The following is a 16,556-nucleotide window of genomic DNA, read 5'->3' on the forward strand; positions in this document are numbered from 1 at the left end:
ATGTTCAAACAAGGAGATCCTTGGTGGGAGGAAGATGAGGGGCTCCCATTGCAGAGAGCAGAAATCCATTCCCCAGCACAGCCCAGTCATGTCTCCATCCTCTCCTGTCCTAACCAGGAATTCGATGTTTTGGAGCAGGTGATGCAGCTGCAGACCACCTGCAATTATTATACCTTCACACCAGAACAACAGTGTGATGCCTGGTTCAAGAGCCTAGAGCAGCTCAGCGAGAAGGCCAGGTGAGCTGGAACCACAGGGCAACATGAGTGGGGTTGTCCCTAGGATGGAGTCCTGAGAGCCTAGGTCTCTACCTGTGTCACTGTGATGCTCTATTAGGCCAATGAGAAACTGGTATCAGGTTCTACAGTTCAGGCAGACACTGGGAGGGGCCCAAGCATGCTATTCTCTCAGCTCAAAGCCACACTTTTCCTTAGTTATGACCTGTCTCTTGCACTGGAGCTCCAGACCCAGACTAACACCAAAAGCCGTAATACCAAGCAGCGTTTCAGCATTGGCCAGGCCTGAAAGAAGTAAGTTCCTGGGCCTTGGTGGGCAGGGGCCAGGGAACATGCTGGGATGGGACACAGGAGCCAGATATCCAGGTGATTCCTTTCCATGACCAACCGTGTTCCTGGGCTGAGAGTCCTTGTTCTCTGATTCTCACTTCCTCACTGTCATGTCTCTATGGACCTTTATTTGAGGAAGGAGGAAGGTAGCTGGTGATGGACCTAGATCCTTGACTGAGGCACCAATCACAGAGTGTATTGGTGTCCAGAAGTTGGTTCTTCTTTCTTTGTAGAGTAAACATGCCATCTATAAAATTGTCATGCCCAGAAAACTAACCTCAATACCAGTGGAAGCTCCCAGTCCACACCATTGGATCAGGCCAAGTGTTGCCCAGACAACAGCAGTGGGGCTATTCCGGAAGTGGCCTCACACAGTAACAGGAAGCTGACTGGCTCATCTAGCTCCCACATGAACTTCAACAGGAGCCTCATCAAAGAATCCTCTGAAGTCCAGAAAAGATGACACTGGCCCTTTCTATATCCCTTCTTCCCAGTGCCAGCCTTCTCTATATCCATACTGTGATCCCCAAAATCCAGTTCCAAAATTCAGTTTCTGAAAGGCCCTAGAACTGGCTGCCACACCGGAGCACTTCTAAATGTCCTGGCTTCTCCTGACATTGTTGTGGTCCACCACAGGTCTGGGAATAAGCACTTCCAAACTCAAGTCCAGAAGCCACACTGTACTTGCCACTCTGCTCATGTCCAGGTAACACTCAGAATCACATATCTATAGTCTCCTCCTTCTGTCACAATTACACTTGAAATTGGACAGTGTCCTATCATCCAGGACTCCCGGAAGTGCCTCAGGGGCCAGCTCCTGTTGAGGGTAGAGGAATGCCCACGAGTCTTGACCTGACACCTTTCTCTGGTGCAGGTCACTACCACATTTGCCTGTGGATTCTGCAGACTCTCTTACCAAGCTTATATGACATTCAATTCTATCATCCTGCCTAGAGAATTGAAGGGACCCAGGAGATAGCCTCCCTGCCTTTTATTCATTCTAGCCTTTAGTAGGCTGCACTGAAGAGTCTCCTGTCAAGGTTGACTGAGAGTGAGTGTGGCTCACAACAAAGCTTAGCTCCAGACACCATAGAGGGAAGGCCTCTTCTAGAACTCTGTCTTTACTACTCAAGGGTAGACAATAAATGACCTGCCCAGTTAACATGCCACTCCATACAGAAAAAGCATCCTGGGCATTAGAGAGCACATGGATATAACTTTTGAGGCACTTGGAACTGTGTCTATTTATTGTTTGTAGTTAGCATTTGTAGAAAGAGGAGAAAGCACAGTGCTACTGATTGGGCAGGGCAATGTGTAGATATCATAAATGTATAGATAGAAAATATAGACTTGTTATTTATAATACAATGTTCTTTCTACTATAATCATTGTGGTTTTACTTTCATCTCTAGTGTAAATAAGACACTCTTCCACTTTATGTGAAATTCAAAGTATTTAGTTTGTACAGTTCAGTGGACTTTATGGAGAAGTAGAGAATGATGCCACCCTTTCCCTCTCTAATGAAGGAGGGTATGGCCACCCCGCAGAGACCAAGAGTTCAAATCTGTTTCACTAAACTGGTTGCTGCCATGATATGATGCAAGCAATTCTGGGACTGGAGGTTTGGGTCTCTTTAACAATAGTATTTCCAGGGAAACAGCAATGACACTCAAGGTTGGAGGAGGTGTTTTTGACTATCCCTACATAACTTGCTGCCTCTGGGAAGGGATCAGATTTAAAAGTCAGGGGAGTACTTCATGGAAAGGGACCCTGCTGAAATTGAGGAGTTAAGGGAACGTCTCTAGGCCAGTGATGACAAGAGACAATGGAACAGAAAAATCAGTGAAATCACTCACAGAGATTAACAGGCACCACAAAATTCATTTAAAAATGTCACCAGAGAAATAGGAGACTGCAGCCTTCCACAAGGTACTAACCCAGCTTAGGAGGAGTGTCAATCAGGTTTCCCTGGCCAAACCACTATGCATAATGTAAGAGAAATATATACTATAGTGTATATCAATAGAATGGCATGGTGAAATTATTTACTTGCTTATCTTTTTTATGAGAGAGAGAGAGAGAGGACTTTCTATTTAGTCCAAGATGTCTTCAAACACTTCCCCCTGCATCAACCTCAGGAGTGCTGGTATGGAGGTGGTACAGCCCTCTGACACCCACTCAGGCTCCCTCTGTGCGGGTCTGGGTCAGTCCCCTGTATTCCTGCTGGGTCCCTGCCTCTTCCTGGTCCCTTTGCATCCTGCCTTGCTGTCCTCCTCTGATTTGGTATCAAATTTCTCAGGTGATGCCACATCTCCCACTACATGTGGTGGACACTCACCCAGTCACTGTCCAGCCAAGTAAGGGTGCCTACCCATGGTGTAGCACTCTAACTACTGCTGCTATTTTTCAGCTCTGGCTTAGTTTCCTTTAATTTCTCTCTCCTAAATCAGTGAACTATCAAGTCTGCACTGGGCCTGAGCTGCTTTTTCATGGCACCTACTCCCTGCAGCCCAGCCTTTCCCATCTTCCCAGTGTCAGCTAACCCATGGGCCCAGGCAATTCATGGCTGCCCTCTAGATCCCAGCTTCACCTGACAGTGACAGAAAGATGGCAGCCAGGACCCCATTTTGTCTCTCCTGGGGTGCTCTGCTGGTCAGCATTTTCCCCTGGGTCCACATCACCTGTAACTGCTATAACTGCATGTCCTCTTTCCTTGGTGTTGTAGGGAGATGCTGCCATGGGGTACCCTGGGGTCCCTGCTGCCCACCCCTGCAATCATCCCTGCTATGGGGCATGAGGAAGCATTTGGCCTGTTCTGAATCCTGCTGCATATGCCAATTGTGATGCAAATTGATCCAGATTCTTGGAAATTTTATTGAGTACAGTTTAGTACAACCACAGAATGTTTATTTTGGGATATAGTTTTTTAAATCCATGCTGGCAACAGAGGTGAAGAAAGAGATATAAGCTTACCCTACTGAGCTTTATTCACTTTGCTATCAATGTGGATACTTGCTTCCTGATAAGCTCATTAATATTTGAGAAATACAAAAGGTAAATAAGTATATGTTGCTCATAATCTAAGATTTCATTGAGACATAGAACAAATCCAAATCAGCAGCAGAGCCTTAACTTTTTTAGTACAATGGTTAGTGCTGGCAAGTGAAGATTTGGGCATAAACAGTAAGGAAAATAATTTTCTTCTCCACAAACTTTCAACACATTAAAGCATTATTTGTTTGAACATTATTTTCAAATTAGGAGTTATGTTGATTTTTGTGTCATTTCTGGGATAGAACTCAGGACGACAAGCTCTTCCTTAGCTTATTCACTCAAGACTTGAGCTCTGCCATTGATCTATAGTTTAACCTTTGTCCTTTGACTGATTAATGGGAGATGAGTTAAGAATTTCTACAGTTTATCTACTCAGGCTGGCCCCAAACTGCAGTCCTCAGATTTCAGCTTTCTGCTTACCTAGCATTACATAATGAGCCATAAGTGATTTGAAGTTAATGAATGTATATGTGGTACTCAGTGTCTGCCCTCTGTTTCTGAGCTTTTTTCTTTTCTTTCTCCTTCCTTTTTTCCTTCCTTGCCAGCTTCCTTCCTTCCTTCCTTCTTATTCTCTCTTTCTTTCTTCCTTTCTTTCTTTCTATCTTTCTTTCTTTCTTTCTTTTTCTTTGTTTTTTTTCTTTCTGTCTTTCTTGCTTGCTTTTTTTCTTTCTATCTTTCCTTATTCTTTGCTAAAAGCTAGTGACCTATCAATTGATCCACAGATCTACTTTTGGCTTCATGGGGTCAATCAAAAATAAGAGGTTCATAGTCTATGTCAGAAAAACAAACTTTAGGTCTTTAGGAAAATGGCAGAGGAGAATCTGGAGGCTAAACAAGCTGTTGCATAGAAAGCAGTTTTAGAGGTCCAGTGAACAGTCCTAAGCCAGAGAATCACACCACGTGTGCCATCACAGGACAGAGAGTTAGGCCAGAGAGGGAAAATCCAGGCAAGGAGACAGATCTGAGCACTTGCCAGCAGCTGCTGCTGTGGTGGCAGTGGTGGCGGCGGCAGCCGTGGCCACCATACCTGCAAAACAGAGAGTCTGGGACGAAGGAGCCAGACTCAGCGGGCAAGCAGATTCTACTCAACACCAGCAAGAACCGACAAGGAGCAGACATCTTCATCCTGCAGTTCGCAGACCAGAGACGACCCAGGAAACAAGACTCGGTGTGAGTAGAAGCCTAACGTCCTCACTCCTTCTCAGGGAGCAGAGGAGGGAAGGCCACCCCTCCCCACCCCAGTACCAGAGATCTCCATCTTGGATAATGACAAAGCTCAGCGGAGATGCCAGCTTCAACTCAGGCCTTGGAAGAAAACTAGGGTCATTTAGCAGGTCACAAGAACCTAAGCTGACCTGCCAGACCCAGCTCCACCCAGGGAAAAGTCACCCAGCTCGGGCGGCAGCACCAGGAGTGGCTTTCTTCACTGAGTAATCAGAGCCAGAGGCTGCCCTTCCCTATAGCAGCCTTGACAATCAATTGAAATTCAGTAAACATAAACCCTGAGAGTGGCTCCAGGCTGGACTCTGTGACTTTCTAACAAACTAGCTCCTGGGAAAAGCTACTGTTTGCTGAAAGGCCTCAACTCTACCCAGAACCTAGCCTCATCACAGCATCTCCAAACTTGAGGAAAAAGCCATCTTCCTCTTTTGTGATACTCAAAGCAGATCTCCCTCCCATTGAACTAACCTGGGAGGAGGATCACAAAATCCTGGGTAAAGCAGAGCATTTTTCTGCCTGTTCAAACAAACTGACTTAAGAAACCAAACCAAGCCACAGGAAAAACAAACACCACAAACAGACCAGAGACTCCAACAAAAGGCTGGTTAAGGACACACGGGAGATACAGGATTTTTCCGACACCTCCCAAAAAAACACAAAGACTTTTTTTCCTTTTTTTTTTTTCGTACCTTTCATAAAAAATTTTTTCTAAGACTTTTTTTAATTTTAATTTTTACCTTTTTTGAAAAAATTGTTTTCTAGTAAGTTTTTTTCCTCTTATAATTTTTATTTTAGGGGTATATGTATGTGTGCGTTTTTATTTTTTTTTTTTCATTTTAAAAAATTTTTTTTTGTTTTTTGTTTAACTCTGCTGAACTTCAGATCTTTTTATCTTTCTTTCTTATCATTTACACCTTTTCTTCTCTTTCGTTCTTCTTTATGTGACTTAATTGTTGTTCTGCACATCCTCAGATAAACCTGTAGTCGATTATTAGACCTTAACCCCATTTTGCACACAATCCACAAATTTATTACTCAATTCAAAACCTCTTAGACTTAAATTCCTTAATATAGCAGTACTACTTCTTGAAAGCTATATAATATTTTAAGTATTTTTATTTGTAATTTTTCACATCTCCTTTATACCCCTCCACTTCTCTCATTATATCCATGTTCTTCTCTGAATATTTTGTGTTCGTTTCTGCATAATATTTTTAATTTTTACTTTTGTATTTTTTCTGGTCTCTTCTTTTCCTCCTTTCTATTTCTTCTTTTTTTCTCTATACTTTCATCCTATCCAGCCTATTTCCTGCTTTGAGATTAGGACTTAGTTAAGTTAACTCTCCCTGTGTCTTCCCACATCACTCTATTTCTATTCCTCACACCAATACTCCTCCAACTCTTCAATGAAATTGAAAGAGAAAGTTCACTACGGAACACATTCTATGAAGCCAGCATAACCCTCATCCCAAAACTCAGCAGGGACTCATCAAAGAAAGAGAACTATAGACCCATTTCTTTGATGAACATTGACGCAAAACTTCTCAACAAAATTTTGGCCAATCGACTTCAGCAATTCTTCCAAAAAATCATACACCACGATCAAACAGGATTCATTTCAGGGATGCAAAGCTGGTTCAATATATGTAAATCAACTAATATCATTCATCACATCAGCAGGAGCAAGGATAAGAACCACCTGGTTATATCAATAGATGCAGAAAAAGCATTTGACAAGATCCAACACTCCTTTATGATGAAGGTTTTGGAAAAATTAGGAATCCATGGAACATTCCTCAATACAATAAAGGCTGTATGTGACAAACCTACAGCAAGCATTACACTTAATGGTGAAAAACCTAAAGCCATTTCCTCTTAACTCAGGAATGAGACTAGGATGTCCACTCTCTCCACTTCTCTTCAATCTAGTATTAGAATGCCTAGCTACAGCAATAAGACAAAATGCAAACATAAAGGATATCCAAATAGGGAAAGAAGAAATACTACTCTCGCTCTTTGCAGATGACATGATCTTGTATTTAAAGAATCCCATACACTCCACTCCCAAATTACTCAACCTAATTCAAAACTTTGGCAAAGTAGCAAGGTATAAAATTAAGCCCCCAAAATCAATGGCTTTTCTGTATGCCAACAATGAGAAAAGTGTGGCTGAATTTAGGAAAGCACCTCCATTTGTAATAGCCCCACAAAAAATTAAATACTTAGGAATTAACTTAACCAAAGAAGTGAAGGACCTCTATGATGAAAACTTTAAAAACTTGAAAAAGGAAATCAAAACAGAACTTAGAAAGTGGCAAAAACTCCCATGCTCCTGGGTTGGAAAGATTAAAATCGTGAAAATGGCAATACTTCCCAAGGCTATCTACAAATTCAATGCGATACCTATCAAAATTCCAACCTCATTCTTCAAGGAAATAGAAGAGGCAACCCAAAAATTCATATGGAACAATAAAAGACCCCGAATAGCAAAACAAACCTCGGAAACAATCCTCAATCCAATGGAAAGAACACTGCTGGAGGAATATCAATACCAAATTTCAAACTGTACTATAATGCCATAGTAATCAAAACAGCTTGGTACTTGCACAAGAACAGACCTCAGGACCAATGGAATAGAATTGAAAACCCAGAAATGAACCTACAGACTATAGCCATCTAATCTTTGATAAGGGAGCTAAAAAAATAGAATGGAAGAAAGACAGCCTCTTCAGTAAATGATACTGGCAAAATTGGTTAACTACTTGTAGAAAACTAAAGCTAGATCCTGATATATCACCCTGCACCAGAATCAATTCCAAGTGGATCAAAGACCTCGGAGTCAAAGCAAACAATCTGAAAACATCACAGGATGGAATAGGAGAAACCCTAGATCTCGTTGGCACAGGCCGAAATTTTCTTTTTTTTATGAATTCCATAAGTTTTTTTAAATATTATTATTATTTTTTAATTTTTATTTTTTGTGAACATACTGTACAGAGGCGTTACAATTACATGGGCAGGTTAATGCGTACATTTCTTATCAACCATTGCAGCCTCCTCCTTTGTTTACCCTTCACATCCCTTCCCAGCCTCCCCCCCCCCCACCCGATCCCTCTGCCGCCATCCCCACTATTCTTGGCATTTACCCAAATGTTTACAACAACACTAAAGCTACGAGCACAACTATGTTTATTACAGCCTTATTTACTATAGCTAAAATATGGAACCAACCCAGATGCCCCTCAGTAGATGAATGGATCAAGAAAATGTGGTATATATACACAATGGAATTCTATGCCTCCATCAGGAAGAATGACATTGACCCATGTGTTAGGAAATGGGAAAACTTGGAAAAAATTATATGAAATGAAGTAAGCCAGGCCCAAAGAAACATAGGTCCCATGGTTTCCCTCATTTGCAATAACTAGTTTATATATGTATGTCTGAGACAAACAGAAATGGTCAAAGGCTATGTACATATCACCATATAAGATGATGATAAGTGAAATGAACTCCAAAATAGGGAAACAAGTGGTTTTATTTTCTTTAGTGCTATTGTTTAAAACAGATTTATAATGAACAATGTGTTTTTTTTTTGTTTCTTTTGTATGTTCCTCCCCTATAGTATAGCCTCTGTTTTCACTGTAGTTGGTTCAGGTGCCCTGCATCTTGGATACACATTTTTCTAATTTGGGAATGGGAAGGGAAAAAACAAAATGCTTAAATAGGTATACAGGTTGACACATTGTAACAATGAGATGTACAAGGCACTAATTTGAAAATGAACTTTAGAACTTGGTGGGAGAGGGAGGAGTTGTGGGGGTAGGAGGGAAGGGCTGGTAGGGGAAAACAAAGGAGGAGGCAACAATGCTGGTTAAGAAATGTACTCCTTACCTTGCTCATGCAACCGTAACTTCTCTGTACAGCAATTCACACAAAAAAATTTAATTAAAAAAAAGGTAAATAAAGGAAGCCATGTGCTAGGGGCTCATGCATATAATTCGAGCTACTCAGGAGGCTGAGATCTGAGGATCTCGGTTCAAAGCCAACCAGGGCAAGAAAGGCAGTGAGTCTCTTATCACCAATACACCCATAAGAAGGTGTGCTGTGGTTCAAGTGGTAGAGCGTAACGTTGAGGTGAAGAGCTCTGGAAAAGCGGCCAGGGGCAGAATTCAAGCCCCATTCTCAACAAAGAAACGGTGAGTAGATTGATAGATAGATAGATAGATAGATATAGACATACATACATACATACACACACACGTACATACATAAATACATAGTTAGATACATAGATGAAAAAAGAAAACAAAAGAAAAGAAAAGAATAGCAACAAAGAAAAAACTATTTCCATTTCCTGCAAAATATTATTTCCAAATTATTTGCCAGTTGAAGCTTGGATAAATCTGGGTTGTGGAGCCCATGATCCCTTAGGATGGATGGTACCTGAATTTTCTGATTTATAAACTAAGAAATTAGAAATTATTGATTTTTACTACTAATTAATTTTGCAAGTAATTAATGCCTACGAAAGAGTACTGTCCTCCAAACAGTCCTTAATATAGCAAAATCTGAATACTGTTTCCAAGGGCTCTGATGCCTAATTTGTGGGTCTGTATCCAGAACTAATTTGTTTATTTAGAAAGAAGGGAGAGCCTCTCATGAGCTGCTAGCATTGACATCCAAGCCTTGATGTTTAAGTGAGGAGGACAAGTCAGATAGTTGACATGGTACCTGACAGGGAGGAGGGAAGTGCAAGAGCACCTACATCAGGACTTGTGGAGTTTTACTGGGGAGGTACAGATATCATTTCTCAACTACATCCTCTATGCATAGCCCTGCACAAAGGTATTGCAGTGTGCTTAGCAGAATAGAAAGCATCTGTAAACTTTAGAGCCTAGTTGCTAAGATCTAATCATTTGCTTCAACAAAAATCTGTGTTCAAATACTCAAAATGTTACTAAGTGCAATGATGCAGTTCTTTTTTCTAATTTATTATCCCTTAAGGAGTTTCAGTTCCATAAGTCAGGTGAGAAGTCCAGTGCATCTTGATCAATGTTACTATTTCCACCATCTTTCCTCAGCCCATTCCTATCCTCAAGTTACAGTGTTCAAATTTTACACAATGTACATTGCATATAATGACTGCATTTGCTCATTTGCCCTCTCTCCCTTTGTGTGTCCCCCTGCTGGCCCTAGCCAAGAACCACTTCTTTGTACCAGAATCTCAAACAAGGCCAGACATTGTGGTACCTGTGCATATCCCCCAGCACTAGAAGGCTGATAAAGGACAATAGAAACCTACGTAAGCTGCCTCAAACAAAACCCACTGCCCATTCTTAAATGGATTGTGATGCTAGTTGTTTGTAAGGGCTTCTTATTAATTATGTTTTTTATTTTGAAACAACTTTAAACTTGCAGAAAAGTTGGATTGAGGGAACAAAACAATTTCCATAAAGATCAATTTGCTTTGTTAGTGTGTGTGTGTGTGTGTGTGTGTGTGTGTGTGTGTGTGTGTGTGTGTGTGTGTTTGCTCCTGGGCTTGAACTCAAAGCCTAGGCATTGCCCCAAGCTTCTTTGCTCAAGGCTAGTGCTCTACCCCTTGAGCCAGAGCTCCTCATCTAGCGTTTTTGTTTTGATGGTGATTGGACATAAAACTCTCACGGCTTTCTCTGCTTCGGTTAGTTTCAAACCATGATCCTCTGATCTCAGTCTTCTGAGCAATTAGATCACAAGTGTTACTACCAACACCAGGCTCTGTATGCTTTATAAAAACCTATCTTCTCCATGGTACTTTGAGAAAAGCTGCAATGTTAATACCAAGATAATATTATTTTACTGGACGAATAAAAATTGTGGAACTTGTTATGTACTATTTAATGCTTTGATCCATGCATGATTCATGGAAAGGTTCAACCAAACTAATCAGTGTATGTGTTATGAAACACATACAGTCTACTCTCTGAGTAATTTCCTGGTAAACTGTATATTCTTAATAGCTGTAGTTGCCATAACAGGCAAGTGTCTAGAGACAAGTGGGTAATATTATCTTGTCTTTAATATTAACAATATTAATATTAATACCAATCTTATTAATAATATTAGTATTAATACCAATCTTACTCTTAACACTTCACATTTTTTTTAATACCATCCTTCCCACACTGCTTCAGGAATCAGATTTCCCAGGGTTTCCATTCTATGACAGAGTTTCATCTTTCATGACAAGGCTGATACTTATCTAACACCTTCTTTCCCTGTTCTACTGTCTGTCGAAACAGCCCTCATGTGGTAGGTGGAAGTCTGTTGAGTTCTGGCTGAGAGTAAATAGCCTTGACTAAAATTCCTACTACAATTTTGTAATTACTATTTAAAGTTAAAAATGTGGAATGAAGGCTGGGAATGTGGCTTTGTGGTACAATGCTTGCCTAGCATGTATGAAGAACTGAGTGTGATCCTCATTGCTACATAAACAGACAAAGACAGAAGTGGCGCTGTGGCTCACGTGGTACAGTGTTGGCCTTGAGAAAAAGAAAACAAAAAACAAACAAACTCAGGGATAGTGACCAGGCCTTGAGTTCACTGCCAGGACTGGAAAAAATGAGGAATGAAAATATTACAATAGAGCTCTGGCCTCCCTGAGGTCAATATTACCATGGGGCGGGGAACAAAGCTAGAAATTAGACTTGACAGTTTCTTGTCCTTGGAAGTTGTACACTTGAAATGTTAGACAAGAAATGACTAAATGCCCCAAATTCATGGTCCTACCGGTTAGTATTACAGTCTTCAATAATTTATTGATACTGTTCTTTTCTTTTGCACATGTCCATCTTTCTGTGGAAGGCCTACATATGACTGCATAGAAATGAAAGATTCAGCATATTCCCAGAGTGTAGCCCTGGAAGCAGCCTCTCCCACAGGGCAGCCACATCCCTACATCCCACATCCCTGCAGCTTTCCACAACTGCAATTAATCAACCTTGAACACTTCACTTCGAACCTATGGTGAGGAGAGGCTATTAGCTTGCCAATTAAACTGCATGACTGAATTCACTAATAAAGTAAGAAACCAGCTGAGTCCCCTCTGCCAGGGCCCATTTGTTGAAGCAGGAACCACAGTCACAGGTAAACCCAGGTCTCTACAGGTAAGGAAGCTGCAGTGGACTGGTTTAGAAATGCTATCTACACATGCCAGGGTCAAACAAGCTTTCTCTAAAACTTAATAAAATATTAAAGAGAGAATAGGAAATATATAAGCATTGGACTGATGAATATTGGGGAGCTCAAGGCAGTTTGAGAGCAAACTCTCACCTAACATCACCTCAACATAACATAACAAGGCATAACATCAAACCAAACAAAGCACAACGATGGCATTCTAAAAGGGGCAAGATGAATGGATGCCTCCTACTCACTAGCAGTGCCGATCAGTCGTTCTTGAGCTCTTCTGCTAGTCATCAAATATTGCAGATCTGTAAAGTCCATGTAAGATGTAGTGGTGCATGCCTGTAATTCCAGCACTCAGGAGGCTGAGATATGAAAACTGTAATTTCAAGTCCAGATCGAGGCTACATTGGGAGACTATCTCAAAAAGAATAAAGAAAAGTTCCATGTAGAAGCCAAAAGGAGTCCAGTATTTGGTAATTAATTGGTCATCTCACACAAGAGATTGGTCCCACAACTCACCTATTGTTAGTGGCTTAGGCGGCTTCTCCACTGTCCCCCACCTCCTCCCTTCTCAGTCTATTCACAGAAGCCTTAGCTGAATAAAATACCAGGATTCAAAATAAAAGTACTTCTAGACGGTCCCATTGCACAGAGCCAGGTTCTAAAGCCCAGGGGTCCCATACACAGACAGCCTTTCCACATGTTAGCTATAGGGCTGGGATGAGCATTCAGGAAGAAATCTAGTAAGGACTGACCGATTTCCCTCCATGCTCCATCTCATGCTGGAAGGTAATCAAGGGTCCTACAATGGTATTACTGCCTCATGTAATTCTATAAAGAGGCAATAGCAAGTGATACAATTTTCATGGTTTGCTCATTGGGCACTTCACAATTGAGAGAACCACCAGGAAGACTGCATTTTTAGGTAAATTTTGAAAAGCTAAGGAAGAAAACCAAGAAAAACACATCTCACTATCTTCCTCTGAGGTACCAAGGCCCTTCCAGATGTCACAGTGACAAGAAACAGCTGTGTTTCTGTATAATGTGTAGAACAGCAGCTTTAAGGCCTAGCCTTGATGTATAACATTTTGTGAAGTAATAGCATTAACCTGAGATGAATATAACTGCCAGATAGAAAAATTTTACATCTTAGGTCTGGGAAGGTGGCTCAGTGGTAGAGCGCTTGCCTTGCATGCATGAGGCCCTGGGTTCGATTCCTCAGTACCACAGAAGCAAAATAGAAAAATGCCGGAAGGGGCGCTGTGGCTCAAGCGGTAGAGCTGAGGAGCTGAAGAGCTGAGGGACAGCTCCCAGGCCCAGTGTACAGGCCCCACGACAGGACACACACAAAAAAAGAAAACTTTTACATCTCATTTGCATACATCAGTAGTGAATATCCATTGGCGTAGCATGAGGCAAGGATTGATAATTGTGCCAATAAATTATCACATGTGAAAACATATAAAATCATACCACAAACACTAATCCCATGAGCTTACCAAACATAACAGATCTTTTGTTTGGTGCAACTCCATCATGTAAACTATAAAAGGAGTAATACCTAGTACAGGGACACAGCAGCACGCACTGCCCAGTATCATACCATACAGCTTATGTGTCAAGGATTTACAAGTGCCTAAGTCCCAACTCTATCCTGGAAGTTTCAGCTCAGGTCAATCCTCAGCTTGATTTCACCCACTCACTTATTCTTCAGATGAAGTGTGCCTGAAAATCATCTCTAGAACCAAACTCAACTCTTCTTGAAATAAGTTGTGTACCTTGAACCAGAATGTCACTGGAAACAGCTCTGATTTTTGATACCACCTGGCCTCAACAGCTCAGTGACAGCTATGATACTGGGCAGTATCTTATCTGGCCATAAGCTCTTGTCCTTAGGCAAGGCCTCTTGAAACCCTGTGCCCACCATTTTAACCCTTTCCTAGCCTACATTGGTCGATACTTCCATTAATTGGAAGTGTAAGGTATGGTCTGAGAATTGATATTACTAATTAAGGGTAGAATAAAAATCGACTATGTTGTTAGTGCCCTAGGATCTTAGGTGTTTCGTGAATTAATATCAAGCAAATCAACATATATTTCTAATTCATAACTACTTAATAAAATTTGATATTATATATGACATTGCTCACAACACAGGGTTTCTTCAACACAATCCACATCTGCAACCCCTCTGTGGCTGTTTTGGCAGTGTGCTTTGCAGATGAAGAAAACACCATCATTTTAGGATCCTGTGAGGCTTCTATTAAAGAGTAATTCCATTTTAGTGATATCCATTCCAGGATTTAGACTGTCCTTATCAATGGCCTACCTGGATAATACTTTTAATGGGGGAAGACATACTGCAAGTTCCTATCTTATTTCAATATAATCCTTGTTCACCTCTAGCACAATCCTGACACACAGGCAGATGCTTCCCAAGGGAGATGAAAGGCTGACAGCAATTCACAGGTGTAGGCTGGGCCCACCTTCCTCTGACCAGTGATTAATAAAAATGACCACTGTTCCTTTTGCCCCAGGGTGGACACTGCCCTAAAATAATTTCTCATTTCACAAAAAGGAGACTACCAAATTAAAACTGAAAATAAGTTCATGTCTTCTCGAATTTTATAAGAACAATTGCAGAGATACATAGAGGACAAATTCTAAGTGGGCTAATGTGAAATACAAGATAGTCCCATTCTTCAGGAGGTATAGAGGTCAAGCAAAAACACTACATTGAAACTTGTGCCAAGCCAATCTTCTCTCCAAGGCAATGGTAATATTTTTTCAAATGCGATGTCATCTAGATACATGCCTTCCTCTCCCCATAATGACTCATTATACCTTATCCCCCATTGTGTACTCACAATCCACAAATTTATTACTCAATTCAAAACCTCTTAGACTTAAATTCCTTAATAGCAGTACTATCTCTTTATACCTATATAATATTTGAAGTATTTTTATTTTTAAGTTTTTCACATTTCCTTTATATCCCTCCCCTTCTCTCATTATATCCATGTTCTTCTCTGAATATTTTGTGTTCGTGGCTGCATAATATTTTTAATTTTTACTTTTGTATTTTTTCTGTTCTCTTTTTTTCCTCCTTTCTCTTTCTTCTTTTTTTCTCTCTCTATACTTTCATCCTATCCAACCTATCTCCTGTTTTGAGATTAGGACTTAGTTAACTCTCCCTGTGCCTTCCCACATCACTCTATTCCTATTTTTTACCCACATCTCTCCCTAAACCTAAGAATTTCTGGTTTACCAAATTCTTTGCGGTTTGTAGCCCATTAATATATAGTTGTTTGATATTGAATAGAGGTATCTGTTGAACTAGATTGTACCTGCAGACTATTGATTATGCAAATTCACACTTTGGTTGATGCTTGCCTTAAGTTAGTGCTCTAGCACAAAACTGGTGTTATTTTCATCCCAAATGGGCAGAGTAAGCTGGAAAATCACAAGAAAAATGGCAAGTCCAGGTATCTCAACTGCCACTTATGCTAATCAGGGGCCAGAACAGTTAATGAATAATCCAGAGGAGAGTTCCCAAATAGCTCTACAAACACTGCTGGCAAACATGATAAATGTAAAGATTGAAAACATACAAAGGACTCTGTATGAGCGTGATAGGGAGAGAGAGGAGGTAATCCAAAGTTTTATACAAGAATATCATGAGCTTGAGGAAGCTACTCAAAAACTGATACATGATTTCCATGCGCAGCTTGAGAATACTCAAAGAGAAAGGCAGGAATGGCATGAGCAGGCTGAGAACACTCAAAGAGAATAACAGGAATGACATGAATGTGAGGAAGCTAAGCAAAGACTAATACAGGAATTGAGAGAGCAGGATGAGAATACACAAAGATCACAAAAGGCATTCATGGAATCCATTAACAAAGAGCTGAAGGAAGTCAGGGAGACCACAAAGGGAATGATGACTGGAACCCAACAGAAGGAATGAGAGTCTAAGGAAACCATAACCAATCAACTAAGTGATTTGAGAATAAACATTGAACACCAAATTAAGGAAGTAAAGAAGTTCATACAAGATCTAAAACAAAGCTTCAACAAAGAATTTAAAGCCAACAAAGATGACCAATTAGAAGGAAAAGAAATAAAAAACAAAGTAGAAAGTCTTGACAGCAGGTTAGACCATGCAGAAGTTCGAATCTCGGGGAATAAAGACAGCCTAGATATTATAGAGAAAGAACATACAACCATCTAAGACAAGTACAAGAAATATGATAGACCTATCCAACACTTAGAAGACACCATCAGAAGGCCTAATCTAAGGATAATGTGTGTAGAGGAGTACCTAGAAACAGAAGTTAATGGTCTAGGAAATTTGTTTAACAGGATCATCACAGAGAACTTCCCAAACATGCAAAAAGATAAGCCTATTCAGATACGAGAAGCTTTTAGAATTCCAAATAGACCAGACCAGAAAAAGACATCCCAATGTAACATTATAATCCACACAGGATCAACTCAGACCAAGGAAAAGATCCTTAAAGCTGTCAAGGAGAAAAGATTAATCACCTA

General features: G+C 40.6%; 1 protein-coding gene across 1 annotated transcript in view; it reads left to right on the plus strand.

Annotated features, from left to right (window-relative positions):
• The window catches only part of LOC122114865 (spermatogenesis-associated protein 31A6-like), a 45,999-nt gene continuing 29,443 nt past the window's right edge, over nucleotides 1–16,556 (plus strand). Inside the window, exon 1 of the mRNA XM_042688127.1 lies at nucleotides 1–239. Coding sequence (XP_042544061.1) covers nucleotides 1–239 — 239 coding nt within the window. The remainder of the gene's footprint in view (nucleotides 240–16,556) is intronic.

The sequence above is a fragment of the Dipodomys spectabilis genome, unplaced genomic scaffold (assembly GCF_019054845.1).
Source record: "Dipodomys spectabilis isolate Male_0828 unplaced genomic scaffold, ASM1905484v1 ptg000112l, whole genome shotgun sequence".
Taxonomy (NCBI): Eukaryota; Metazoa; Chordata; class Mammalia; order Rodentia; family Heteromyidae; genus Dipodomys; species Dipodomys spectabilis.